Genomic DNA, 27,672 nt, shown 5'->3' on the forward strand with positions numbered 1-27,672 from the left:
TACGTACATATTCCAAGCAATGGACATCAGGTTTTAAGAATTAGTATCTGAGACTATATCCGTACATACCCAGAGCTGTCATTTCCAACTTTGGAACATCGAAGTATTCTCATTAATGATGGTACAGATCAACATTTGACGCTTTAGATGAATAACTAGTCTTTAAATGCATAAAACCAAAAAATTCTCAAGAAAAACGAAAAAAGAAGACAAGAATGTCCAGTTACTTTCATCGATGGACGTCCAGAATGTCGACTCTCTCTAGATATGGAACGGGTCACATGATCTGGTTATCTCGGGAAATCCTAAGGCCGATAACTATTTTTTTTGTAAAGGCGCATCCCGCAACAGCTCGACAACATTTCCACTTGTGGATCGGGGGTTTCTTTTCTTTCCTGTATCTTCAAATTTCTATGCTCGCTCACCTAGTCACTGCGGCTAAGGGTCTATTTACACGACCGGAGTCCCAAGGAAATCTCTCAGATCCTGCTGGCGCCTCCGAAACCACATCCGAAATGGTGACCTCCACTCGACGAGTGACTGCTGCGGCGAAAGATGCCTCCAAGTCTCCCAAGGCCAATGGTGCCGCGAAGCAAGGAAAGCGCAAGGCACCGACAGATGAGCAGCAAACCAAGCGGCAAAAGCGGAGCAGCCCCGAGATTGCGGACAGCGACGATGAGGATACCAGTTCTTCTAAGACTGAGGAGAACAATGCAACCTTATCTGAGCCTAAGGCTCATTTTCGATTTGGCAGCGAGGAACCCGCCGTACCGGAGACGCAGCCTGAACAAATTCTCGAAGCACCCAACCAGGATGAGGAAGACGACAGCAGCGACGATGATGATGCACCCGAGACAATCGACAATTCTGCTCAGCTCCTACAAATGAAGGAGAGAGCGAAGAAGCAAGAAAAATTGAAGCAATTGTATGTACCGCCCTTGGACAATACCCAATCATCTCCCCAGGACTTCCTTTCTAACATGCAACAGAGAGGAACAAGTAAAGAAGGAAAAGCGGAGAAAACTTGACGCACGTCGGAAGTTGCAGGCCAACTTAAAGTCTAAGGAGGTCTCTCTTAGCGACGATTTACTTTCCGAAAGCACAGCCACCCTCCAGGGCTCAATCACACAGGACTCTCGCCGGAGTGCTCTGCCTGCATTGCTTCCCGATGACATTTTGAATGCCGCGCCTGCCCCCCGAGGCCTGACTCCACCAGCAGAAGACTCATTTGTGCCAAAGAAATCGAATAAGTTGAGATTCTTGGACAAGACGGAGAAGGCACCCAAGGATGTGCGGGTCGGCGATATTACCATTCGAGTTCTTGATGCGCCGTCTGCAAAGCGAAAGTCGACAACGAGACTGGCACCGAAGGCTTCTAAGACTGGACTAAGCGTCAAGGATACCTGGTTGAAAGGACAGCGAAGTGTCGGACATGTCAACGGACTGCGCAGAACAGCAGGTGGTTCCTCAGGATTTGTTCGCGGGTAAAATGTTATTAGTTTGTACCAGGCTTTGGCCTTATGTCATTTTCAAAAGTTTTCATAGCGACCTTGGGATGTTAATGTACAAATGGTTCTGTTTAACGAGACATTCAAGAGCTGCTTGCGGCTAATAGATGGCGTAGTCCAAAACAAAAGATAAAAATGAGATAGAATCAAGAGATAGAAAACAAGAAAATGGAAATAGAAATCCCAGATGGAAGAGCAAGTTCAATACGTAACTAGTTGACCAGATGAAGATCGAGTGGTGAATCTTCCCAATTGCGTCAACGGTCCCGATCGCAGCGATTATTAAGGTGGGCACGTGCAGAGCTCCGACCTTGGAAGCTTCAACCTTTGATTTTTCCATTCATTCCATTTTCTCCCCAGCGGAGTCGCCTGTTCTTCGGCCATGGCGTCTGCTGCAGAAGATTCTCCCCTGTTACCCAACCAGCATAACCCGGCGTCCCCGCGGGCGAATCGGACGTTGCGGTCGGTGACATTCAACCCTCTGACGCAAATCAGCACGTATGGCGGCACCTCTTCCGATCCCACCTTTCGTCCATTGCACACCGGCTCTTCTCCCGTTCAAAATATCAATGCCCAAGGTGGCTCGCCTCGGCCTGCCAGTCAGCCTATGCTGTCAGCTTTGAACAGCAAACTTCGTCGCCGCAATAGCCATGGGGCTCCCTACAGCACACCGCCGAACACGGCCGCCGCTTCGAAGATTGGACCACAGCGTACGACCAAGAAAGCACAGAAGTTGAAGTTGCTTCCGGATCCTGTGACAGCCGAAGAAGAAGAAAGTGATGGAGACTTCCCTCGCGATGTCTATTCGCAAATCACCCGTATCAAAGAGCCCGCTGCGCGAAGCCATGCCGCCCGACTGGGTAAGGCCGACCGAGACCGCATTCCTCGGGTGACTGCGTACTGCACGGCCAATTCCTATCGCCTCGAAGGGGTGATCAAATTCCTCAAATCCCGGGCCAAAACCCGTGGCGCCAATCCCAAGCTATACGATGAGTGCGTCTACTCAGGCTTCGACTATCAATACGAAGAGAAGCAAAAAGGGAGAGCCTTTCCTCCCCCTGCCAACAACGGGCATCATGAACGGCGAACCAGCGAGCGCAGGTATTCGGATAGTGTTGTTGAGGTGGAGGACAACACGAAGACCAGACGGGAAGATCTCATTGATTTCCGCGAAGAGGCTGCTGGCCTTGGCGACAGTACAGAACATGCAATTGCCGCACCGCAGACAGAGGAACATCAGTATGATATTGACACGAAAATTCATATGCCAGAGGTCTTCTTGTTTGACTACGGAACCGTTGTGATATGGGGCATGTCGCCTGCACAAGAATCACGTTTCTTGTCCGACATATCCAAATTTGCGACCTCCATATTGAGTCCGGATGATACACAAGTTGAGAATTTCAACTTCTATTATGCGCGCGAATACCAGGCTCGGATATACAACGACTTCATCTCGCTTCGCGAGCCCCGCAACCACATGATCAAGTTGGCAATCTCACATGCCCTGGCCCAATCAGTCAAGACCTCGCTCTTTGAGGACCTGCTATCCGAAACCATCACAGACACAGCCCCATTACCAGCTCAGATTGCCCAGACGGGTAGTGTCAATTTGACGCGGAAGCAAATCAACATGCAGATCGGAGAACTATTTATCTTGCGTATCAACATCCATCTGCAAGGGTCTGTCTTGGATAGTCCAGAGCTCTTCTGGGCTGAGCCTCAGCTGGAGCCTGTGTACCAGGCCGTGAGAAGTTATCTGGAGATGGACCAGCGAGTTAGTCTACTGACAGAACGATTGGACGTCATTGCCGACCTTCTTGCTGTGTTGAAGGATCAGTTGACGCACCGCCACGGTGAATATCTTGAGTGGATTGGTAAGTTTCTCGATGCCCATTAATCCCCCAACCAGGCTAATGAAATATTAGTTATCGTTTTAATTGCTGCTGAGATTCTTGTCGCGGCTATCAATATCGTTGTTGATCTTTACGCCGGCGTCGATTAAGCCTCCAGATTCCCACTTCAACCGATATTGTCTCGAACTAGTGCAAGGAAATCCCGAGCCGGATACCCGCGATTTGATACCACTAGAAATTGGATATCTTGCATGATACAAAGGCACTGGCTGCAAGACACTATTACCCAACATCGTTTATACCGAAGAAACCCGAGCCTGGACTCAAGTTATGCTTTCGACTCTCTGCCTCGCCTCGTAACTGACCCCAGAACATCATCTGATTTTTGGCAATATCGCATCTAGCTGTGTCACGATCGCTCAAATCTGTCTCCGCTGCATAGAGAAGACGTCACATCCGCACACGCTACCTAATCCACCTTGTCTGTTTAATGGGATCGGAGTTTCGCTACCTTCGCTTCTTGAAATTCATGGGGTTACGGCGTGAGCTTATTACTTTGTACAGATCGTCCATGTTCAAACCTTGAATGCATATTAGTCCAGACCAAGTAAGAAACTACTAGAGCTCGTACGATAGTCCAATCTTGAATTGGTAATAGTGAATATGGTATTTTATCCTTGGTATCAATCACATGCACAAGCAGTAGCCTCGAGATGGCCTATGTTTTGAAAGCATGGGAGATAGAAAATGAGAAAAATGAGCAAAGAACAGGTCATAAGACGAGAATGATACTCCATATCAGCGCTGCACGAAAAGACAAACCCAAGCAACAAGCAGAGAGATCAAGAAACAGAAACCCTTTTTCCGTGGAAAAGAAAAGAAAACAAACAAAAAGTGAATCCCAGATCAGCTTTGGGTTCAAATGAAAGAAAAGATAACTTTCCCGTTACTCCTCAGCCTTAGGCACGACCGCATCCATATCCATAGGGGTAGTCCCCGAATCAGCCGCCTCGGCCTGTGCATGCTCTGACTGGCCGCGGTGATCATGACTGTGGGGTGTCTGTTCGCCCTCGTTGGCAGAACCATTGCTACCCGTCTGAACGCGGAACGAAGAAGTCAGATCCTGCTGGCTCGGAGCAGGGGCAAGGCGAGGCAAAGCAACACCCTCATGATCCGCAGACTCATGAGCGTGGTCCTGAGCAGGATGGTCATCATCACCACCATCGACCGGGAGGTTAGATTTGCGGGAGCGCTTGACTCGGAGGGGACGTTCTTCGGGCTACAGATAAAAAAAATCAGCTCAGTTCGCGCATGATCCTCCATTGCATATTTCTGAGAGCTAAAAGACAGGCTTGAAAGGGATATGATAGCTAACTCACAGTGCGCGGCTGCTCATCCGAGCTACCCTCGGTCTCATCATCGAAATATCGCTTTCCAGTCTGTCCACTACCTGCTCCTCCGTTCATTGAACCTGACTCGGTCATCATTGCGGCCAGCCGGGCACGCAGTTCCGGGTCCGCGGCACCGGAATTGGCCTCGTTGCCCATGCTGGTGATCTTGGCAAGACGTTCCAACAGCATGCAAGTTTCCAGGCGCATCTTTTGGATGTATTGCCAGCCGCGCTGGTTGCGGGTGCGGATAATGTCATTCTCAGCCTCGATTTCCATAAGGCGTTTCTTGAGCGCGATGCATTTGCGCTTGTAGGCGATCTCAACACTGGGAGGGTTAGAGGAGGGTACGGAGGTTGAAGGACGGGCTTCCATTGTGAAGGTTCGGTGAATAAGAGATTGTTAGGTGGTGCTAAAGGTGAAGTTGTGTGATTTCTTTGTCAACCGGTCTTTTGGTGGAGTCAAAGGTCGACTCGGGATTGGTGATGGATGGAGATGAAGGAGCGACCGAGCGGGGGTAAAGTGAGCGGCGATGGCAGTAAATGAGGGAAATATAATACGTGTATATATGTGTTGCGGACGTCGACTCGCAAACTTCGTAATTTCAAAGAAGCTGGAATGGTCAGGTTGCAAGGAGTAGATGTGCTCGAGTCGCTCTCAACGCGATTTGTTTCTGCCGTGATATCAAGGGCGGTGAATTCATTGCTATGATCTACTTCGGCTTTTCTCAAGTGCTTTTGACCTTGGGAATTGCTCGATTAATGCTAAGCTAACCTGCTCATACGGGTGAAAAGCCCTTTGAAAAATTATGGAATAATCAATGGCCTAAAATCAAGTCCATAACTATACATACTACCTTTCTACCAACACTTTAAATACCTTCGTCTCTCGACTACCAACGCATGTACATGTGTGACTATTTGGATATTTGTAGTACAGCTCAGAGTCTGGAGTCTAACCCAAAGGGTAGGTGGGTACACTTGACGCTACTTAACAGCTAGAACGGTCAATCTATAGAGGTAAATACTAGACTGCAAATCACACTATGTGATAGGCCACAGAACATGATACACACGGGTACTTGAGGTATATGTATATTATTGGTCGGGCTAATCTGGGTGTGGCATAACAATTCTATATCTAGTGTCCACCAGTAGTCGGAAGACCCAAGAACACCTTGAACGAGTCATAACTGTTTCATAAGTTAGTGGGTGCTCATATATAGACAGACAGGGACAGCTTACATCAGCCACTGGAATCCTGTCAACGTGCCCAGCATCACAATACGGACGGGTAGGCCATTCCACAGACCAGAGAACCCAATGTTACCGTAAATTCGTGACACAGCAGTCATCGCACTCTCGCCAGCTGAAGAAATTAGTCAACAAAGGAAATTCCCAAGATCAATTTCAAACAGGACTCTTGAGTCTTACCTTTGCGATCGGCATTCAACTTGCTCACCATGACATCGGCCGGATGGCTGACAACAGCGCAGAAGATACCAGCAATGTATCCACCCAGGAAACTAACACCGGTCTGGGTCAATTGGCTATAGCTCTCCTTGGGCTTACCCATAGTCTGGTAGATCTTCTCCACAGTCTTCTCAAAGGTTGCAAACTTAGTCATGGTATAAGGGATTTGACGGGCCCATAGAGGGTACAATCCCTTGTAAAGACCAGCGAAACCTTCCTTTGCAACAATACGGCTCCACCCTTCACGCAGATTGTTGGCAAAAGGCGGCAATGTAGTCTGCATGCGAACCTTGATAGCTTCCATCGGGCAGAGGGCCATATCGGCGAAGAACTCAGCCGAGGCACTAGCACCCAAAAAGACCAAGGTACGGTTGCTTTCGGGGAACAGATTGTCCCCATATAAATGCTTGAAGTACTCATACAGACCGTACTTTCCGGCACCTTGGAACGAGTATCCCAGGAAAGTGGGTGACCAGCCGAAAACCACGCCGCGCATGCCTTCCTTGGCGAAGATGGTGCGCCATGCTTGAATGTTCGAAGTGTAGATCTTGGGATCGACCTGGCGACGACACTTGACAAGATCCAGTGGTGTCACGGCGGTGTGGGTTGGTCCTGAAGAGATGGGACTGTCAATTGGGCGCGAAGAAGGTGTATAGAATGATATTACCTACCACAAGCTGCAAGGAAAGGGGATCTTGTTAGCACTGGCTTGACAATGAAAGAGGGGATGCAGATAAGGAAAACCATACCGATAATGCCGCCTAAAGCGCAGCTGTAGAAGTACTTGGCAGAGTTGGGTTCAATCTTCCCAAAGGGAAGCTTACGTTCTTGGAGGGCCATGGTCACGCTGAAAGAAGAAGAAAGATAGAAAGAAAGAAGGAAGGAAGGAAGGAAGGAAGGAAGGAAGGAAAGAAAGCAGTAACCAGAACAGAAATAACAGAGAGGAGAGAGACTGGAGGAATGGCGTCAGAGCGTCGAGCGTCAGAGCGTCTGCGCAGCTTATCGCCCAACTAGGTAATGAATGGGGGTGGCCGGGAGCGGCTAGACCGGCACTGGGGCTTATCAGTGATCAGCGATCGTCTACCAGATTACTTGTAGCTTCAAAGTCATATTGATATTGCTACAATGTAGATCAACATTTAGCTCTATTTAATTATCGAATTCAATGTCTCGAAACTCGAAGTCATCCCAACTGAAAGCCATGAATCAAGTATCTCACGATAATCAGGGACAAGGTCCCAAAATACATGACGTCATGAATCATGATACCCGGTCGTGCCGTCAGCTCCACTGAGTTTAAGTCTTGGTAGTTGGTATACATTAGGTTGCATCAAATTATGTACATAATGAAAAATGTGAATCCTTCATCGCCAATCCATGTGTGAAAGAATTTAAGAAAATAATATAAAACATAGTATGGGGTACGTAAAGATCAAAGGTTTTGAACCCCTGTGGGGCTGATCTGAGGGGGAGGAGGTCTGAAAGAATTGTTATCGCCACGAATGCGTTCAGCTTCTCGGGCTAGGATCAGCGCAAGATTGATACCTTGTTGTGTTCCAATGCGATTCAGCACTATACCAATCTGGTTCGCCTGTTCTGGCGAGGGCATCCCGCACGATACAATGTACCAGAGTGGCCAGAGCAGACCATAGCCTTGCGCGGCTCGGATAGTTCTTTCATAGTCACCCGGCTTTGTCGGTCGGCCAAGGGTATCCACATCTGACATTGAGAAAGGGATGCTGCGGCAGACGTCGGTGGTCATCTCTTGAATGATTGCCCTTATACTCGTCTCATCAAGTGCAGTCTTAATAAGGGGATCATTCGGTGCTTTACCTTTCGAGATAATGGCCGTGTAGGTTCTGTTGAGACTGAGGAGAAGCTGCTGTAGCATGATGCGCACGGCGCGGTAATAGTTCCAGATCACACATATGGAGATGCGATTATATGTGAGCAGAATCTCGCCTTGCGCTGAATAGACGACCAGCGGTAGCCAGCGCTCTGGTAAGTGGAGAGTCCATTGGGAGAGTTCGAAATCGCACTCCTGGCCTACAACAATCCACTGGTGGACAGTGGCTATATCGGGTGGACTGGATGCTGCTTGCATCCCCAGGAAAAGTTGGCTCAATTTGGAGGCGGCTAGCATGAGCCCCTCGACAGGATCGTTGGCGTCTAACTGCTCTATAATCCAGTTCATGTCGACTCGAGGTTTATCCCCCAACGCGAGAATCTCAACGTACTATATCTTCGTCAGAACTGCATTCCGGGGAGAACGGAGGGACGTACCGTGTGTGTATAGGCGAAATTGAACATATCACGGCCATGCCGGTGATTTAGCTGACCCTTGCCTCGAAGCTTCATGAGGAACTCAAACCCAGCAGTGTGAGAGCTGTACAGCCCATTTCGTTCCCCAGTGACGTCCTCAAAGAGGGACAGAATCACCACAGAGGCAAATGTTTCATCCTTTAAAGCCTCAGTAGGTGATGTCAAAGCTTCACGTAGACTGCTCAAAGCCTTCCCATAAGCTCGCCGTGCTTTAAACATGAGTTGTGGTGCTCGTGAAACATTGGCGAGTGTCATGAACGCCGTCGCATCCACCGCCCACCGAAGGCAAGAAGACTTCAATTTTTGCTTGTCGATCTGCGAATAAAGTGATGGCAAATAGTCTAAATGGCCCATGCCATCTTCAAAGTCAGGCTTGATTATATACTGATCAAAGAAGTAACATATTGCACGATGTTCCCAAGTCGCATCCGCAATGGGTATCAATGACAACGATATATTATTGCTTGAGGGGCTTCCACGATGATAGCCCACGACCCCCGAAAATTGCGTAAAAGGTGGCACACTTTGGCTGCTATTAGAAGGAAGAGAGTCCTTCTTTGCTTGGCGCTCGACTTTCCTGTTTTCATTACGGAACACTGCATCAGGTCGGTACCCTGGGCAAGGCCGGCCATAGATGCCACAGTTTCGGCATTCCGGATGCCCTTCATCACACTGATTATAGATGAATTCAGTATTGCACAGAAATTTATGGTTCAAATGAAAGTAAACAACCATAAAGTCACGATGGTTCTCACCTTAATTTTTCGCTTGCGGCACAGGTAACATCCAGTGCTAGGCTTCCCTCCGTACACCATTTTTCAAGGGTTGAATCCTTGTGTACAAATCGCTTTAGCTTGGTGGCGGACAGCTCCCCGCTTCTGGGGTTTGGTGGTTCCACAAACGGGAGGGCGCGCAAATCAATCTGAGGGGCACAGTTGACCGGGCCACATGGGCAGCGGAGACTTTAGAGCAACGTGCTCGACTATAATCAGAACATGGGCCGTATCTAGAATACTTAAGATTCCGCTGGCCCTGATTCGGGAGTGAAATAAGTTCCTCTCAGGCCTTTGACGGCTGCCTCAGGAGACCCTTAGTCAGCACTGTCGGGCCTGAACTAAATTCATAGAGCGCTGTCTTATTACAGAGATATCAGAGCAAGCATTTGAGAAACACAAGTAAATAACTAGATGTGTAATTCAAACATCTTTGCTCTTATGTATCGAGTGTTCAATGTTATCTCATTATAAGTGAACTTGAATCCTTGTCGAGCTTTGACTGCACAAATGTAAAGGTGAGCGAAGTATAATGTACTGCAAATTGATGTGTACCAGTGGGGACATCGTGACATTTGGCTTTTCTCTCGGTGAGTTACAGATTGATACACTCAATCTAGCATTCTGGAACAAACGAAAGCCAAGAATCTTGATAGCTAGCTTTCTTGATCCTGCTGGCCTTACGGTTGATACGGGAGGAAGCATCTATTACACGCATAGCTTATGTTATGAAAGTAAGAACAGAATCCATGATGACGAGAACTCGCTTTACTTCGGGTAACTAGATCTCGCTTGTAGGACCCTGCCAAGGGCCTCTGTTCAGCACGATTTTTACTCGAACTAAGCGATTTAGTATTCAATTTAGGTTCGATTTATGACTTTCATGTAAAACCGCAAATCTTTTCTGCTCAGTCTAGTCCTGGAGGGCGACAACTAAGAATGCCATGGGTTATAAAACGAATGGATGATCCACCTTCAAGTAATTAGGTATAACATTGAGGGAATCAAGGGGTACTTTGTCATTAAGGCGCAGTAAATTCGCAGCAGATCAGGATGGCTTTGAGCTACTGCGCCTCCACAGACTCCTAAGTATTCCCCACTAAGGGGTTATTATACTCGTATTCTGTTTCATCTATTGTCTCTTTGATGCCTGCCAATTTAGGCATTAATTGTGGGGCTCATCCCCACACTTTTTACCGTGGATAGTCTTTCCCTTCTCGTAAACACTTCTTATTTACCCATGCGCGTGCCCTATAACCGGTTTTCGTTTACAAGGCGTGTGCACGAATATCTGCACTTATATGAACACCGCAAATCTCGTGCATTTTGGATCATAAATCAGGGCACTCATCCGCACCAGGCGTGAAGCTGTCTTCCGGTCCCGCAGGTCACAGGTCACAGCTATAAATCGCATAATTTATTTACCGTACAAAAAAGGTCAAGTTGAGGATTCACTGCGCCTTGATATTCTACGTAAGCATTCTCCACTAGGAGGTTATTGGACTCCGTATTATGTTTCATGTCTTGTACTGAGTCACCATGCCAAGCAGGTCAATCTTACCAGGAACTAGTACATTATATAACACGCGATACATTCCCCCGAAACCTTAACAGTCCTTGCCATTGAAAAAAGGATCAATCAACCTTCGATATTCTCACCATGTCCCCACTCATTATATCAGAGGACAATCCGTTCCAAGTGCTAATATCGGAATCAAATGATGATCCGGTAAGTTGAAATACAACCAAATAGTAATTCGTATAAAGATTATGAAAATTGATTTTTGGAGCAGACTGTGTTGCAATCGCGTTATCAGGGTCATCGAGTGACACGAAATGAGCAACAAAGCGCGAAGATCCTAGCAGAAAGCTTTCCTGGTTGGTCCCTGGATAATATCCTTAGCCGACTTGATGGTCCTGGAAAGGAAGAGGGATATGTTGATCCCCGGAACTGCCTGGTCATCTGGGCCAGGCCTCCCCCTCACATCCGTGACCTGATTTGCTTCGTCCAACGGGAGTTGCAGGAAATATCTCCTTGTAAGTCCGACGACCGAGATGAAGAGTTATTCCTGCTTATCGCACTTGACTGATCAAAACAAAACAGCAATCTGGCTTATGCCCCGTGAAAATTTGCACACCACAGTTTTGGAGGTGGCGCATTCCCTGACTGAGAAAGAGATTGAGAATCTCGTCCAAATCCTCCGGTCTTCCAAGGATGTGACTGGAAATAATATTGCCGAGTATCCCGTTGCTCACAAGTCGCGTCTCCTGAAGCCAATGATCAGCTTTGATTCCTCTGCAATGGCGCTCAGCTTTGTTACGGCTGCAGGAGAAAATGCACAAGGGTACTCCGATGATTACAGCTATCACCACCTTCGCCGCGATATATTCCAGATGGTTCGACAGGCCCAAATTCCAGTGGCCTCACGCTATATCGTTCCATCCGCACACGTCACTATTGCACGGTTTATAAACGACGGAGACTTTCTATCCCAAGGTGCTGCAGGTGCCGAGCTTGACCGCGTGCGGGTGAAATTGCTGGTAGATAAAATCGATGTCCTTAACAAGAAACTGGAAAGTGAGTTTTGGCCTCAAGCCAATGGCACCTTTCCTCAAGAGGGTGAATGGATTGTTGGACAAGAGAACTTGGTGATTCGGAGGGGACGGGTTTGGTATGGAGGTGGTGAAGATGTGTCACTGGACCAGAGAATGAGCACTAAATAATAACTACACATGCTTCCTCGGTGACATAGATAGACAGATCTGGGACCATTTCATACATAGAAGTAATACATCATCTTCCTAGCTTCGATTAACACTAGCATTAGACCTTGAAAGTGATGACGTTACTCAAGAATGGCAATGTTTCTCATGATACCGAGATATTTTTGGAATCACAATTTTGCATTGACAAAATACGATTGCAAAATCGCAAATAAGTTCATCTCTAGCTGAACAAAGTATCCAAGGTTTTCACTTTCCAGTCCGGATGTTCAAAATCATTACCTGTCAAAATGACCAAAGATTTATTGGCGAGTTAACCATCAACTTATAATACAATTCCCATCCTGCCGAGAAAATTAGACGGCATCAGGTCCTCATCTTGCTCTCTAATCACCTTCAATCTTTCCTCGCCCAGTAAAAAGCAATTCGGCATCCATGACGGCACTCCCTCACCCAACAGCATTCGAGCAACAGCCTCACCACAGGACCAAGCCTTATCCATACCATGTCCATTGTAACCGGCAGCGATCCATTCACCACGACCCGTACGTCCGGTAAAGGCATTCGGCAGCTGACCTACCATTGGCAGTCCATCAGCCGTAAACCCCATGATACCAGACCAGACACCAATCGTTTTGACAGGTTCGGCACCATGGAGCATTTTAGGCACGATTGAGGTAAGGTTCATTTTGGCCTGCTCAGAAACAACCGAGTCGTCACTGCTCAGTATATCATCAATTCTCTGCATCTCGCCACCAATCCAGAGATCGCCTGTCTTGGCATTCTGTTGAGCATAGTACAGTCCGATGCTGGCGATGGCAGTAGATGGGTCCATGGTTGGCTTGCTTCGGTATGTCCATGAGACTTGATTACCCAGTAGTGGAAACGAAGGCCCTAGTTTCTGGCGCGACATGGTAGCCCGCACTGGCCATAGCTTTCCTACTAAGCCCGGGATCAAGTGGCCTGCGTGGCCATTTGTACAGTGAATAACGTGTCGAGCTCGAATTGACCCTCGGGGTGTCTGAAGGAGATATGTTGCACTGCCTGGTGTGGCATTCTGATCAAGACTGATAGATGTCACGGGCGTGTTGGTTTCGAGCGTAAACCGGCCATGTTTGTCTTTAAGAAGATCTTTATATAGCGCTGTAAACAATCGATATGGCCACAGAGCAGCGGCGCCAGTCTGTTGTGCCGTACCAACGATATTGTGGTTGTATTTCCACTTCTGTACTATCATTAGTTAAAACCTTTGATTATAGAAGACAACCATGTACTTACCTCGATGGCATGTTCCACAGTAACGATTGTTTCTGGCAGTGTGCAAACCGACTGATCCCTGTTTTTTTGGACAAATTCAATGGCATGCCTCGCTTCTTTAAATGTTCCTTCATCCTCGAACGCAATGGTACTCGCCACAGATCGCAATTCTGCTGCGTCCTGGTCCTCTTCACTAAGGCTGCTACAAACCCCTTTCAACAAAGCAATAGTCCTCTCGCTCAGATGTGCCACTTTATTGGCCTCTTCCATCCCCATCGCCTCAGCTATTGGCGGGAATAGTTCATCTGCATTTGAGATGAGATGACCTCCGTTGCGGCCGGTGGCCCCACTGACTGCTCCGCGTGCTTCTAGTATGGTGACGCGGAGCTTTGAAGCATTTGGATGGTTGAGCAAAGTATGGGCTACTCCGCACCCGGTCACCCCAGATCCGATGATTGCAACATCCACTTCGGCTGGTAGGTTAGGCGATTGTGTCGCTCCAACGGTCGGATGAGATGGCTCCTGCCATGACGACACCGTTGGCTGAGACACAGGGAGACCGGGGGACCTATTTAGTAAGGCACGAACCCGTTCTAAACATAAAGGTTAGCTGTAATGTTTCTGGGCCGGAAAAATCAGTACTCACCAGTAATTTCCATTGTGAGTGTCCGAGTAGAAGGTGGGATCATTACTGTGCAGGTTATGAACTTGATTAAGAAATCTTTTTAAAGAATACTTGAACCTTTAAATATGCGGCGCATTTCTTTTTTTTGATGGCTTACATTGTTTATGATCAACCATGTCCAACTGGACAAGGGATAATGCATGGATTGCGTAGACCATGTGAGGCAAGATCTAAACAAGGACATTCAATTACATTCAATGGAATTCTTTGATTGGTCAGAATTGAGTTCCTCATTAGAATCAACCAATCACAATCAAATGCGCCGCTTATCGGTCACTAACCCCGCATAAGGAAGGTGGTCGCATCTGATAACTGACGCATGGATCGGTAGGACCTTCTACATTGAGATTTATCAGTGAAAAAGGAGGCATAAAGAGGGGGAATCTTTCAACTCCGTGACCTCATACTCACTTCTCACTTACCTTACTTCCTTCAACGGTAAACCTTTATCTTGGGTTTTTGCATATACAATTATCAAGTTTAGGCAACACCCAATACCATCAGTCATGTTCTCCCAAAGTTTGTTTACACATCTTCCATAAAAGCAAGATTCAATACTCACATGATATGTAGAGACTGCAGACGAACTCGTCGCCTGCCTAACGGCCGATCCCCAGCTCCCGCGGCCCAACCCAACTGCTGCATTCTGGCAAGAGCCACCTCATCCTACGATCGGCTGCAGCCAGTCTCAACAGCTACCGCAAACCACGGATATTGCTATCATTGGATCTGGAATCACTGGCTGCAGTGTTGCCAAGACACTCCTAGAAGATGCCTCATTGGCTGGCAAGAGTGTGACCATTCTGGAGGCTCGCGAAGTGACAAGCAGCGCAACTGGTCGTAATGGTGGACACCTTGTGTCGGACTGTCTGGAGAGCTTTGGTATGGTTGCCGCTACTTTGGGCGTCGAACAGGCTGTGGAAGTTGCTAGGTTCAGTTTGGCCAGTATTCAGCGGTTGAAGGATGTTGTCGCTGCATTTGGCGATGATATGGCAGAGAAGTCCAAGCTCAGAGAAGTGATCAGCACAGCCGTTATTGGAGACGAAAAAAGTCTAGAGGACATTCGAGTCGGCTTAGCTGCTTTTGAAGAAGCAATGCCAGATCTCAAAGGGATGTTTGTCTTACTGGGGAAGGAGGAAGCTATGGAAGTATGATAAACATTCCTTGCTCCAAATCAGACTAACACTGGCTATTCTATTGAGCAGAAGTACAACTACCGTGACTTATTCGGTGTTATTGAACAACATGGCGCTGGTGCTTTGTGGCCATATCGCCTGATTACTGGTATCTTTGACGTATTACTAAATAAATATCACGATCGCCTCTCAATCGAATCCTCTACGCCAGTGTCTGGCATCACTTTCGCGACTGAGTCCCCAGATGATCTTTATCCATACAAGCTCAAAACACCCCGTGGCACAATCTCCGCAACGAAGGTAATCCACTGCACTAACGGACATGCATCCCACTTGCTTCCTGGCTTGCGTGGAAAAATATTCCCATTCCGAGGAACTATGTCAACTCAAGCCTCCACTCCAGGGTTTCCAAATAAAGGCTCCTCGCTTTCCTGGAACTATATTGGCAAAGGAATCTTGGATTCAGAAACGAATATCTGGTCTTACACCTTATACTACATCACTCAGGACCCTGAATCGGGCGACGTTTTCATTGGTGGCGAGAAACAGAAAGCCCAGGAAGTATTTACCAGCGACGATACAATTCTACCGCCTATCCCTGCTGAAAACCTCGCTGGGATTTTACCATGTATATTCCGTGACGGTTGGAATGATACGAAGCCTGAAGTGAAAAAGATGTGGTCTGGGATTATGGCATTTACTGCCGATGGTCTACCTCTGGTAGGACAGCTCAGTGAGAGTGTGACTGGAAGAGGGGGAGGGAATGAATGGATTGCTGCTGGGTATAATGGTCATGGAATGGACAAGTCCTGGCTCACTGGAGAATCATTAGCTGGGATGGTCTCTGGTAAAGGAGTTCCGGACGGCTTTCCTCAGGCCTACCTTGTTACCGACGAGAGGCTCGCACATTTGAGTCCGGATACGTTCGTGGAGAATCTATTAGGGAGTTTGAGTGTGAGCTAGGTAGCAGCTGAGCGATCAGAAAGCCAGGTCCACGACTGGTTCACACCGCACATGTGAAAGGCTTGATATTGGTGTTGATCCTATAAAATTCAGAAAAGGCAAAAGGCCGAAATTCGCTCGGTGTGGCAGCAATTATTTATGCTCATCGATCGAAAATTTGAAAAAAGACGTCTTCTGACCTTATACCAATCATTTCCTGATAGCACAGCAATTTAGCTGATAAACGCAAAATAATTAATATATAGCGGAATTTAGAAACCTTAGACCGTGGCTAAATGTTGGATTTGATAGTGCTATCAGGTATTTCCTGCAGATAAACTTCAATCCAGTCAACGGAACATGAATTCCGCACACTTCTTTTCTCAAGCAGCGGGTTCATCTATCTGCTTCCAGTCCAGATACCAGAAGTTTATCAAAAGCCAGTTGTATATATGATTCAATTTATGGCGCGAAGTAGCCCAAAATAAAACTTTTCACCTTTCATTCTACTATCTGCCGCTACAATGACAACCATGAAAAACGAGAAAGAACTGGAGCAAGTTCTCAATATCGAGAAAATAAGCTCCGAGGCCTTCAAAGGTACAGTTCAGGATTCCCCCTCGTTCATGGGGCAATTCAAGGAAATGAAAAGGCACAAATGTGCCATACTAGCCGGTAAAAACTCCGATTCCTTGCACTCAATCTAGAGATTGATGCTGACGCGAGTAAAGCCTTTGCTTGCTCTACAACACCAATTCTCATCGAATACGATCTAACTTTGATTGGTTCTATCATCGCAAACTCCCAGTTCGTTGAGCAGTTCGGGGTATACGACCGAGCACTTGAATCATATATACTACCGGCGGGACATAATCAGTTTGGACAATTGTACAATACTGTTCTGCCATTGCGTCTGCCATGGGCTCAGGTATATTGAATGATAGGCTGGGGCGTCGCATCTGCTTCCTCATAACTGTTGGGTGAGTCTCTTGATCCTGCCACACGCCCAATGTGGAACGTCAGGCTGATCTGTTCCATACTCTTTCTTCAGTCTCACCATTATCGGTACCCTGATCGAGCTATTCTCCACAAACTGGAAGGTTTGGATTGTGGCAAAAATCTTCATGGGCGCTGCTATGGGTTCAATGCAAGCCAACACCCACACATATGTCTCCGAAATTACTCCAACCTCTATTCGAGGATTCATGCTCTCGCTTTTCCAACTGTGGATTATTCTTGGTCAACTCCTTGCTTCGTGTATCCTCGAGGGAACGAGCCATGTCCGCAGTGGTTGGTCCTGGAAAGGCGCTGTCCTATCCCAATTTGGACCGGCCTTGTTTTGTCTAGTCATGTTCATTCCTCTTGTTCCTGAGTCTCCTTACTACCTCATCGCCAAAGACAGATTAGAGGATGCGAGGTCAGCGATCGCTAGGCTGCAGGGGAATGAAGACTTCAATTGCGACGAACAAGTACTGCAAATCCAGGAGACTATTGCCCACGAACGGCAGGCGAAGAACGGATCAGCTTCCTTTCTCGAAAGCTTCCAAGGAACAAATCTCCGCCGCACTCTCCTGGCATGTCTGCCCTTAGTGATGCAAATATTCATGGGCTACCCACTCTGCGGTAATTATTTGTCGTACTTCCTCACTCAATCAGGAATGAGCAACGCATTCCTCGTTACAGTCATCTCGGTAGTCTATTCCCGTATCGTCTCTCTTTCTACATTCGTCACCATTGAGCGCTTGTGACGCCGATCACAACTCCTCACTGGCTCTTACGGCATGCTGGTATGTCTACTTGTTGTCTCTTTGCTGGGATTCCTAGGTGTTGGAGAACAATGGAATTACCACGCCTTAGCAGCTTTCTGTATAATTTGGGAAGTCTTCTATTACGCTTCTGCAGGCGCGGTAGGCTGGACCATCGTCGGTAAAATATCTTCTCCGCGCCTACGTGCTAAAACAACATCGCTTGCCGCTTTGTCTAGCTCCTTGTTCAATATGGTGTGGTCTATCGCGATCCCCTATTTGATTAATGCAGACAACGCAGATCTGGGTCCAAAATCAGCCTTCCTGTTTCTGGGATTTGGCATTGCTTTGACTGGCGCTTGCTTTTTCTGCATACCCGAGACTAAGGGTAAGAGCTTTGCCGAACTTGATGCCTTGTTCGAAGCTCGGTCACCAGCAAGAAAACTTAAAGCTGCAGCCAGAATTTGAGCTTATCTCTATATAGCCTTAGAATGATTCTATCGTAATGTTCATGCTATAGCTCAACTACTGATTCAACGACTCGGCGACAACACTTCAAGCGTTTCTTTCTTTGTTCTACTGTATCTGCTGGAATTCATCGACTTTTTTATAAACCGAATCATTGAACAAAGTTCCTTGTCCATGTATGCTTTCTAGTGAACAGTAATTAAGGCCTTTGCAAATAGTACAGCAGTAATTCCGCGCTTAATTTTCACCACGGACATATTAAAGTACAACGTAGCTCGGTCTGTAAAGTAATGACTTAGATATTGATAATGATAACCCGCCTATCTATTTTGATACTAACAAGGGCTAGCTACCCCATAAATACTATATAGCTAAAGCGGAGGGCCTAGATACCTCTAGGCTTTAATAAATGTCATAGCGAGGAAACCTAGGAATAACTTAATAATACTGGCGTCTACAAGAATAGATAGGCTATTCTACCCCTAGGCCACTTTAAACGCTAATATATAGTCCCCTAGTAGGTATTATAAATATATTAATATAATTCCTATGAAAAAATGGTATTAGATGCCGCAGAGATAGAAAGGGGACAGATAGTTACATATATTCAACCGGATATCTATTGGTCATTGGTCCACCGCCCTGATTACATATGTACACATGTTGTTCCAACACAGATCGTTGAAGTCACGTATGAACTGATTTATTTTTCTTTCCCTGCCAAACTCTTTTCAATCTACTGCCAAATCGCCATTCGGCGACTATGCCAACAATGTTCATGCAGTACTCAGGCCTCAGTATCTTATTCCTCAACGCTTTCGGTGCATCTGTATTGCCAATATACCTGTAGGGACGTGCTATTGGTGATAATAATCTTCTGGATTGGGACTGGACGTAACAAAGGCGATCATGATTGTGAGGGATCTTCCGAGAAAATGGAAAACAATATCACTGTATGAGTTACTTTTGAATACAATTTTGTTGGAAAAATTGTGTTATGTAACTTCATCTTGTTGAATTATCTACGTAAACGCGTCTCTTAATATAGAAGGCTTTGCTTGCGGACTAGCTCCAAACCCTTATGGTGCAAAATTGCCGACGGCTGAATCTGAATCTTTACTGGACCTTGAGATGCTAAAATCGGTGCCTAGCTGGAAAGTTTAGGCCTTTCCCCATTGATCTAGCTTTATAGCACAACACCCTGTGGCTGTGTTAAGGATTATCTGTCCTTTGAACTTTAAGTTACCCTAAAACAGATCCTGTAATATAAGTACTTGCCATTCTCTGGTGTATTTCGGACTTATCGAATATTCTTAGTCCCCTGCCAACATCATCTTGGAAACAATGCCTGGCACCCTTGGTGAGCAGACGATTCCTGGGTAGAGCTACCCCACCCCAACACCCAGTCCATATTTACCTACAAGCTGACTTAAGCTTCCAGAGCCAAACTAGATCATTCTTCGGCCCCACCGGAGCCCAGATGCGCTGAGTTCTATGTAATAACTCAACCAGAGGGCCAGGTGATCGCCAATAACAATTTCTGTCTACCATTTGTCTCCCTACAGCCAAAGCTATCTTTTCAGATCAATCAATGTACCTTCTGGAACCAAAGCTCTATTTTCCCAGTTTTCAACATATGGCGTCCTGGATATTTTGGTATTTCTCTTCCACAGCTAGGGCCTGACCCCGTCAAGCTCAGCAGAAAGAACGACTTCGTCGTGACGGGACATGAAAATGACTCAGAGGCTTTCAAGACAAGCAACACAGATACTATTTCCTTCAGCGCGGAAGGCTTAGTGGCCGTTATCGACGTCGACCCACCTCCCTGGTATAGTTGTCGCGTGTGCAACTGTCACCGAGGATACGTGTCTTTACCGAACGGCGAGCGCTGGAACTGGATCGAAATTGACAGCGAGCACTATCAGTTTGATCGCGAAGATGACAGCCGAAATCAGGATGCCCCATTGAGAACATTGATATGGCAGTTCCAGAGCAGCGGGACGGCTTCGGACGGCCTGCCGGCAGATATGCCATTCGCTGTCAATGGAGATACTCGAATTTGTCGGGTCAACGCATCTCCCTCAATATCCGACCCGCTTGTGGCTGGAAATCCTGTTGCCGTGATGAATTGGGATGGGTTCGTCTTCTTTGATGGGATGGGGCCGAAGATGGCTGAGGTTCAGACCGAGGATAACCGAGCTTTGATTCTTATGTCCGGGCTTGCGATTGCGCAGTATGAAGGTTGGCTAGCAGAGTGATGAACCTTCATTGGATATAGTTAGACCTCGCCATGACCCTTAAACGGGTTTCATAAATTATGTAAAGAGGGTGTCTCCACTCTAATGGGCCGTAATGGGCTTTTCAAATAGGCCGGCCCAATGAGCTGCTACAGTCTACGCTTATCATACTTTTCCCCCCCCCCCCCCCCTTCTAATAAATTAGGCTTTTAAGACTTTAGAGTCTATAATTGGATAGATTAATAACTTTATAAAGCCCTATAGATACTTAGTAAACATCTCTTAATCAAAGCTAAAGAAGACAATCCTTGAATATGATTATAGAGGACTAAAGTAAAGAAAGAAGGTTCCTTCCAAATAATAAGATCGTATCTTAAGGATCACTTTTTGGTTTGGCTATGGGACGACATTCTTCATGCAGGCTGGAGTCAGGAGTCAGCGATTCGTATTTGATTTCTCTTATTCTTGCACTGGTGAACGCCATTTCACAGCCCCATCGGCGTATCTTGTTGAAAAGGTTGGCAGGCGAGTGTGCCTGTTGTGGGGAGATGCAGTCATGGGAGGCGCCATGCTAGTTCCTGCTCTTGTTCGCTCCATATCTCCGAACAGCTCAAGTGATCACAATTGTTTGGTTGCCGGAGCAGTGGTATTTATTGCGGCTTACGCTTCGACTTGGGGTTCCATAGATAAGATGTTGCAGCCTTTATATGGGAGAGTATTTTTTTAACACGCTCTAGGCTGGGTCATTATGATGGAGCCCTACACCGAGAGGTTGCAACTCCATCAGTCAACGATCACAATGGCTTTGTACTGGATATCGACCTGGGCCATAGGGTTTTTGACCCTATATCTGGTTGATGCTACTGCGACGAATATCGGTGTCAAAGTATGCTATCTCCGGTTTGGTATGATCATATTGTCCCTCTCGTGGGCTTTACTGTTTGTCCCCGAGCTTTCAGGTCTTTCTGCTTTAGAAGTGAGACTTCCTTGACATTCAAGATATGCAGTGTTTGTAGTTTAATTCTTAGCCTAGGTTGATATGCTTTTCAAGGGAAATATTCCAGCATGGCAATCAGTCAGCTGGCAAAGGTCACTTCGAGCTTATATTGATGGCGAGGAGTCTGAAGATTGTTCGAGGAAGGATAGCTCTGCTAAGGAAAAGGCGAATCATCCCAAAAAAGAGAATTGACGCTAGACTGGATGGAGCGAGGGGCTCTGGAGCCGCAGCGAGGCGGAGACATTGAGGGGAAAGAAAATCTTTTCCCCTTTCAACCTGAGTTCAAGCCGTTTACATCTAGTGAACCCACTGTGAATAAGGACATTATTTGATAGCTAGATGTCGGATTCAACTGTATGTCCGGTGTTCACCCAGGCAGATGTCTCGGTCGACAATCTGAAATATAATTCAGTTACTTTATAATGGCAGATGACATTCCAATTTTCAACATGATCAAACGCTCGCTAAAAAGACCAGAAATAATCAGCATAAGGCAAAGACCTCCAGTTTCGGATGAGATCGGCCTTCAGTTTTGGATAGATCACAATCTGAGGGTTCTTCGATCGATCTGATTCGATCGTGAGCCTCTTCGCGGGCAAACACGTTCTCCACCTTCAGGGTAGCGCGGGTCATTGCGTCCCGCTATGGACTCTCATATGTCATCTACCCCTTGTTCATCGATGATCGCCTCAGTCGGCCAAGTCGAGACTTGAGACGCTGTTCGATTTTTGTGTAAACGCATTAGCAGGTGGTTCAAAAGAAGTGTGAAGCCCAACCAGCGCGTAGAGAGCAGCCACTTTGGAAGGTAGGACGAGAATGAATGCGTCGATTAAATAATTAGTGAGATCGATTCTTGGATGAGCTTCACGAAGGAATAAATCCCTGGGACTTTTGACATTGAATGCCTGAGCTTTGGGTTCTCTATTCCAAATCACTGCGTGGTTTTCTTCTTTTCCTCTTTTCCAACCATTGTTCATCCTCGAAATCACATTGTTCACCCTTTTATTTCAGAATTGAATGATCAATTCCATCTATATCAAGCTCAGAATCATCTCATCGCTATACTACCCACGCACCTCTTTAAGCCTTACTCAGTATCGGTTGTGCTCGGTCTCACGAGGTCAAACCTCGAGCATCCAATCTGAGCGACCTGTAAGCTTAACTCTTTAAAATGACATCCATTTTGGTCTTGAGTGTCATTTGGAGTTTGGCACTTTATATCGCTACTGTGCTTATCTACAGGCTATACTTTCATCCTTTGGCCAAATTCCCAGGAACCAAGTTAGCGGCAGCTACTGGACTATACGAGGCGTATCATGATATTCTCGTCGCTCCAGGTGGGCAGTTTATGTACGAAATACAACGAATGCACAAGAAATACGGTATGAACACTTCTCACTCCAATTGGGCAACGCTAGAAGCGCATTTCTAGGTCCGGTAGTTCGCATCAGCCCGGATGAAATCCACATTAATGACCCAGCGTGGCTGAAGGAACTCTACACCTTCACCGAGGTACGTTACCCATGTGCCTATATTTGTGTCCAACTGCGTTAACCGAAGATGTGCAATGGGTGCTAGGTTCGCCACAAACTTTATAGCGCAGCACGCTTCCTTGGAAATGAAGACGCACGTTAGTACCTGATTTAGATCCAGCTGATTGACCATCTAACCATGGGCAATTGCAGTTTTTGCAACCACCGACCACCACACCCATCAAATGCGCCGTTCAGCTATCGGTAATATCTTCTCAAAAAGCGCAGTGCGAGATGCGGAGCAGTTGATTCACGATAATGTTAAAAAACTTGAACTGCGCATTGCTAAGCAGATTCGCCGGGATGGATTTACCGAAATGCGGACAAACTTTCTGGCTTTCGCAATTACCGTTGTCAATGACTACTGTCTTGGAGCTGTTCCATCACTTCAGCTCCTTGAGGCAGATGACACCAACGAAGGTGAAGCCGTTCGGTGGTTCGAAACAATCAGCTCCCTTACTAGTATGACCTCTATCGCACGTCAGTGCAGCTGGTTGTCGTCATTCTCGATGAAATTGCCGTCTTTCTTACTATCATTGAACCCCCATATTGAACGGATTGTGAACATGCGTCGGGTAAGATACCCATCTTTCACTTGAGGTCAACCCTAACATTACTGCTAGGCATTGGAAACCCAGGCGATATCTGAAATAAAAGCCCATAGTAGTCCGGACGCAAAAGAACAGGCAAGTCCGGCTACAGGAAGGCGCCATTTATTCGGTGCTATTCTCAATAATCCGAACATGCCACCGGAAGAGCAGCACTTCACACGCATTGCACAAGAGGGTGCTTTAGTAGTTGGTGCAGGAGGGGAAACATCTGCACGTATTTTGACGACTGCGAGCTTCTTCCTCGCTGCAGACAAGCAAATCATGTCAAAGCTGCAGGCGGAGCTGCAAAGTGCCATCCCAGACCAGAACTCGACACCTTCCCTTAAAGAGCTCGAGAGCTTACCGTATCTGGTAGGATCCGGCCAATTACTTGGTACTCTGATGTATCATATAACTGACACATAATTACTCATTCTTAGACGGCCGTTATCAAGGAATCACTGCGATTTCAGGGAATTCTCACATCCCGGTCGCCCCTTATTTCAGACAAGCCCCTTCATCATGGGAAATGGCTGATTCCAGCTGGAGTATGTCTTCTATTTTTCTATCATGAGCCTTCTTTCAATTTTAACATCAAGCTTTGACAGACACCTGTCAGTATGACATTCCGCCATCTTCTTCGTGATCCAACGGTCTTCCCGAATCCTGAATCCTTTCAACCGGATCGCTGGCTCACAAAAGACGAAGGCATGATGGAAAGAATGAATGAATATTTCTTACCTTTTGGACGGGGTAGTCGTATGTGTGTTGGACTGCAGTAAGTTTATCTGCAATGATGTCACAGAATTCGTTGTTCAAATATTGCGATTGATTCAACCATTATTTAAAGGTAGATAGACTAACATCACATGCTTTACAAACAGCCTTGCATGGGCAGAAATCTATATAGCTATCGCCGAATTATTTCGAAATTCTGTGTTTGAGCTGCATGGAGGAACAAGCCTGAGGGATGTGGAAATTGTGCGGGACTGTGGTGTTGGGGAGGTCAGCCCTGACAGCCAAGGTGTGAAACTTACATTTGGTACGTTATTCTCCATCGATTCCCTCATAAACAGTGCTAACGATAGTATCAAGCCAAGGTTATCTAGCCAAGTCCCCTCGGTCATTCCTAAATTTGGAGGAGAGGTGAGCCCCTAACTTGTAAGTCAGCGAGCTGAGTCTATTGGGGGAAACTTTGGCATTTCGGGTCTATTTGTCTCGTGAACTTCGTCGGTGTAGAAATACGAAGGGTTTGACACATACTTGGACACCCCATTCGTGGGGGGAGGGACCATTGAAGTTGAAAATTGACTCACAAATCCTAAAATACCCAAGATATACTGAGACACTCTGATAGACCGAAGGTTAGACTCTCTATGTCACAGTAACTTCGTTGCAAGCCTTAGGACGTACCAGTATATTTGACAACCAATGCAACAATAAAGGCAGCCCTATTTAGTCCCAGCCTCGTGGCTGCTGGAGCATTCTTCCTCAAAACAGCTAGGAATGACTTCAAGCTCTGAAAGAACCAGTTAGTAGAAAATCCTTTTAAAGAAAATATCACTCTTACCTGTAGACAAGTTCCCCATTCCCATTGGAAATACGCTCATTCAAGTCAAGAGCTTACATCTCGTTGTACTCTCCGTCTGCATTGAACAAATACGTCATCAAGTATGGTCGTATGGTCCCTCGAGGCGAATGTGACGGGCAGACTTGCTGAAGATCTCACCATCCCACGTAAGTGACCCTTGCATCAGATAATAGCGAGTACAATATAGATAGGAACGACAGTGGAGGAAAAAGATACCATCCACATTGCCAATACAGTCATAAGGAAGCTTCTTGCCAGTCACCAGACTTATTCCGAAGATCACACAACAGGAAGGCGCCGTCTCCTCTAGTCTCAATGCAAACGTCTAGGCTGCTTTAGAAGAATGACATATTTCGAGCTTGTATGATACTAAGTGAGGGGACTAGAAGACCATGGAAAAAAAGCGTGAAGAAGAAGACAGACCTATTATTTATACCCACGAGGGAAGTCAAATCTTAAGAAATGGATCTAGGGACATCTATTTGATCGAGCAAAGGACTGGCGCTAAAGTTTGAAGCGGTGTGCTAGCTAGCGTCGACAGATCCAGCTGGCATAACTTCACAGGCCGTAGGAGCCAATAATATCTTATAGCTGATGTCTACATATCCACTAGAAATCGAAGAATCGCCGACATAAGAGGGGCTCGGAATTGCCAGATCTATTGAAGGTGAGAAACAGCTTATCAATTCATTGCTTTCGCCGGAAATTCTGAATTATACAGAGAGAAATGCTTGCCTCTGTGATCAAATTAGACTTATCAATCCCCATGTGGACAGAGCCATTGAGAAGTTAGAGAGCTTCAATGGCCACTTTGCTACTGAATCGTTGCGACTGATTTGCACATATAATGGATTACTAAATATTGATGGTCTACAAGATCCGGACTTGGAAGCAATGGACAAGCGTGCTCAGGCGCTACAGGGCGATTATATGGAATCAAGGGGTGATCTCTGCCTGGTGTCTATGTGGTGGGACCTTGATTTACCCCATTTAGGTTGCAATTGTCGGCAATACAGATAGATAACAGATAGAACATAAATTGCTCTGTCATCTGTCGATACAGTAAGTTCTTCTGTGGTTTTACTATCTCCATTGGACTAAACCAAGATAAGTTTAGTTCTGAAACAACCTGCATGACTCACATGATAACACCTCAACACGAAACTACAAAAATTGCCCACTCGAACCTTAGAACATTGAATTCTTCACATCAACATGACACCATGGCAAACCACGCGTCTCCTCCACGGAGTCCGCGCGATAGTAGGCGGCCAAGGACCCCCCTTGATCCTCATTCCAGGCTGGCCACAAACAGCAGAGGCATTTAGCGATATCTTCGAGCCCGTTTCAAAACATTATCGATTCTTCGCCCTCGACCCCCCAGGATTGGGCGACTCACATCCACCCACTAGCTACGATACCGCGAACGTGAGCAGAATCATGGCCGAAGCTGTTCACGACCACTTGAAAGAAAGCCAATACCACCTGGTGGGCCACGACGTGGGTGGATGGATTGCTTATCCCTGGGCAGCTCAATTCCAATCGAAAATCAAATCGCTCAGTATCCTGGACGCTTCAGTGCCGGGATTCTTGCCGCAGTTTCAGTTTCCATTGTCTCAGCAGACCAATTTGCGTCTTTGGCAATTCTCGTTCAACGCACTTCCGGAATTACCTGAAATTTTGACTGTTGGGCGTGAGAGGGAGCTATTGACCTGGTTCTTCAATCTGAAGACCGTTCACCCGGATGGTCTACCCAAGGATCAATTCGAACGCTATATTCAGGCGTATTCAAGACCCGGGGCGATGAGTCGGGGGTTTGAGTATTATCGAGCTTTTGAAACGAGCTCGAAACAGAATTTGGAATTTGCGAAGACTCCGCTCGATATACCTGTCCTGGCTTTAGGTGGTGCTAGCTCCGTCGGTTCGGGGATGGTTGGCTTGGTCCAGAATTTTGCCGCCAACGTTTCTGGAGGCGCTATTGATGATTGTGGACACTTTCTCCCCGAGGAACAACCATCTGCTGTCGCCCAAAGACTGCTGGAGTTTTTAGAGGCTAATCAAAAGTAAAATTTCTTTTAACACTTTCCTATGGTTGCCAGAATCTTACTGGCCATCAACGCTAGACAGCCGAAGACCGTACAGAAGTTATGCACAGACATCTCAATGACATATCTTCTTGGCGAGAGAAATGGAGAATGAAGCCAGGAGAGCATCTGGAATGTGGGATGCATGTCTAGATAGTTCTCCCTCTCGGAATACAGATTTTGACACTCTCTTCTCTTTCCCGGCTACCCAGCCTTCTCTGCCTGATACATTCAAGAGTATACTAAATTGCCATATCATTAGTTCTGGGACTACATGAGACTAGAAAATCTGTAAAGTAGGTATGGGTATCAAATCACGGTAAATTGGTGTGTAATATCCTAAGGTATCATCAGGTCCAACAAAT

At 46.6% G+C, this 27,672-nt stretch overlaps 14 protein-coding genes across 14 annotated transcripts; 10 read left to right on the plus strand and 4 right to left on the minus strand.

Annotated features, from left to right (window-relative positions):
• Positions 1 to 413: 413 nt before the first annotated feature.
• Positions 414 to 1,488, plus strand: N7520_005747 (uncharacterized protein; the record flags this gene model as incomplete). The annotated part of the gene is made up of 2 exons (XM_057139681.1): positions 414 to 925; positions 990 to 1,488. The coding sequence occupies 2 exons, from the start codon at positions 414 to 416 to the stop codon at positions 1,486 to 1,488; spliced, it is 1,011 nt and encodes a 336-aa protein (XP_056993687.1).
• Positions 1,489 to 1,890: 402 nt separating this feature from the next.
• N7520_005748 (YagE family protein) lies at positions 1,891 to 3,513 on the plus strand (the record flags this gene model as incomplete). The annotated part of the gene is made up of 2 exons (XM_057139682.1): positions 1,891 to 3,385; positions 3,437 to 3,513. The coding sequence occupies 2 exons, from the start codon at positions 1,891 to 1,893 to the stop codon at positions 3,511 to 3,513; spliced, it is 1,572 nt and encodes a 523-aa protein (XP_056993688.1).
• Positions 3,514 to 4,310: 797 nt separating this feature from the next.
• N7520_005749 (uncharacterized protein) lies at positions 4,311 to 5,127 on the minus strand (the record flags this gene model as incomplete). Its single annotated transcript, XM_057139683.1, has 2 exons — positions 4,311 to 4,643; positions 4,744 to 5,127. 2 exons carry the CDS (start codon positions 5,125 to 5,127, stop codon positions 4,311 to 4,313), a joined length of 717 nt encoding a protein of 238 aa, XP_056993689.1.
• Positions 5,128 to 5,892: 765 nt separating this feature from the next.
• On the minus strand, positions 5,893 to 7,064 carry N7520_005750 (putative mitochondrial phosphate transporter Pic2; the record flags this gene model as incomplete). The annotated part of the gene is made up of 4 exons (XM_057139684.1): positions 5,893 to 5,944; positions 5,997 to 6,120; positions 6,186 to 6,836; positions 6,896 to 7,064. 4 exons carry the CDS (start codon positions 7,062 to 7,064, stop codon positions 5,893 to 5,895), a joined length of 996 nt encoding a protein of 331 aa, XP_056993690.1.
• Positions 7,065 to 7,656: 592 nt separating this feature from the next.
• Positions 7,657 to 9,361, minus strand: N7520_005751 (putative C6 transcription factor; the record flags this gene model as incomplete). The annotated part of the gene is made up of 3 exons (XM_057139685.1): positions 7,657 to 8,460; positions 8,508 to 9,218; positions 9,302 to 9,361. The coding sequence occupies 3 exons, from the start codon at positions 9,359 to 9,361 to the stop codon at positions 7,657 to 7,659; spliced, it is 1,575 nt and encodes a 524-aa protein (XP_056993691.1).
• A 1,618-nt stretch (positions 9,362 to 10,979) lies between these two features.
• Positions 10,980 to 12,043, plus strand: N7520_005752 (uncharacterized protein; the record flags this gene model as incomplete). The annotated part of the gene is made up of 3 exons (XM_057139686.1): positions 10,980 to 11,048; positions 11,113 to 11,356; positions 11,424 to 12,043. The coding sequence occupies 3 exons, from the start codon at positions 10,980 to 10,982 to the stop codon at positions 12,041 to 12,043; spliced, it is 933 nt and encodes a 310-aa protein (XP_056993692.1).
• Positions 12,044 to 12,368: 325 nt separating this feature from the next.
• N7520_005753 (NAD(P)/FAD-dependent oxidoreductase) lies at positions 12,369 to 13,959 on the minus strand (the record flags this gene model as incomplete). The annotated part of the gene is made up of 3 exons (XM_057139687.1): positions 12,369 to 13,268; positions 13,322 to 13,893; positions 13,947 to 13,959. 3 exons carry the CDS (start codon positions 13,957 to 13,959, stop codon positions 12,369 to 12,371), a joined length of 1,485 nt encoding a protein of 494 aa, XP_056993693.1.
• Positions 13,960 to 14,491: 532 nt separating this feature from the next.
• Positions 14,492 to 16,084, plus strand: N7520_005754 (NAD(P)/FAD-dependent oxidoreductase; the record flags this gene model as incomplete). The annotated part of the gene is made up of 3 exons (XM_057139688.1): positions 14,492 to 14,504; positions 14,559 to 15,133; positions 15,164 to 16,084. 3 exons carry the CDS (start codon positions 14,492 to 14,494, stop codon positions 16,082 to 16,084), a joined length of 1,509 nt encoding a protein of 502 aa, XP_056993694.1.
• A 503-nt stretch (positions 16,085 to 16,587) lies between these two features.
• Positions 16,588 to 17,811, plus strand: N7520_005755 (uncharacterized protein; the record flags this gene model as incomplete). Its single annotated transcript, XM_057139689.1, has 3 exons — positions 16,588 to 16,738; positions 16,795 to 16,870; positions 17,115 to 17,811. The coding sequence occupies 3 exons, from the start codon at positions 16,588 to 16,590 to the stop codon at positions 17,809 to 17,811; spliced, it is 924 nt and encodes a 307-aa protein (XP_056993695.1).
• A 1,809-nt stretch (positions 17,812 to 19,620) lies between these two features.
• On the plus strand, positions 19,621 to 20,534 carry N7520_005756 (uncharacterized protein; the record flags this gene model as incomplete). The annotated part of the gene is made up of 2 exons (XM_057139690.1): positions 19,621 to 19,655; positions 19,718 to 20,534. 2 exons carry the CDS (start codon positions 19,621 to 19,623, stop codon positions 20,532 to 20,534), a joined length of 852 nt encoding a protein of 283 aa, XP_056993696.1.
• Positions 20,535 to 21,312: 778 nt separating this feature from the next.
• On the plus strand, positions 21,313 to 21,702 carry N7520_005757 (uncharacterized protein; the record flags this gene model as incomplete). Its single annotated transcript, XM_057139691.1, has 2 exons — positions 21,313 to 21,399; positions 21,547 to 21,702. The coding sequence occupies 2 exons, from the start codon at positions 21,313 to 21,315 to the stop codon at positions 21,700 to 21,702; spliced, it is 243 nt and encodes an 80-aa protein (XP_056993697.1).
• A 979-nt stretch (positions 21,703 to 22,681) lies between these two features.
• N7520_005758 (cytochrome P450) lies at positions 22,682 to 24,741 on the plus strand (the record flags this gene model as incomplete). The annotated part of the gene is made up of 9 exons (XM_057139692.1): positions 22,682 to 22,892; positions 22,943 to 23,022; positions 23,089 to 23,140; positions 23,196 to 23,617; positions 23,666 to 24,004; positions 24,073 to 24,180; positions 24,241 to 24,410; positions 24,517 to 24,674; positions 24,728 to 24,741. 9 exons carry the CDS (start codon positions 22,682 to 22,684, stop codon positions 24,739 to 24,741), a joined length of 1,554 nt encoding a protein of 517 aa, XP_056993698.1.
• A 564-nt stretch (positions 24,742 to 25,305) lies between these two features.
• Positions 25,306 to 25,533, plus strand: N7520_005759 (uncharacterized protein; the record flags this gene model as incomplete). Its single annotated transcript, XM_057139693.1, has 2 exons — positions 25,306 to 25,369; positions 25,415 to 25,533. The coding sequence occupies 2 exons, from the start codon at positions 25,306 to 25,308 to the stop codon at positions 25,531 to 25,533; spliced, it is 183 nt and encodes a 60-aa protein (XP_056993699.1).
• Positions 25,534 to 26,438: 905 nt separating this feature from the next.
• On the plus strand, positions 26,439 to 27,290 carry N7520_005760 (alpha/beta fold hydrolase; the record flags this gene model as incomplete). The annotated part of the gene is made up of 1 exon (XM_057139694.1): positions 26,439 to 27,290. One exon carries the CDS (start codon positions 26,439 to 26,441, stop codon positions 27,288 to 27,290), a length of 852 nt encoding a protein of 283 aa, XP_056993700.1.
• Between the last annotated feature and the right edge of the window lie 382 nt (positions 27,291 to 27,672).

The sequence above is a fragment of the Penicillium odoratum genome (genome assembly GCF_028828045.1).
Source record: "Penicillium odoratum strain IBT 22623 chromosome Unknown utg000005l_segment0_segment0, whole genome shotgun sequence".
In the NCBI taxonomy this organism is placed as follows: Eukaryota; Fungi; Ascomycota; class Eurotiomycetes; order Eurotiales; family Aspergillaceae; genus Penicillium; species Penicillium odoratum.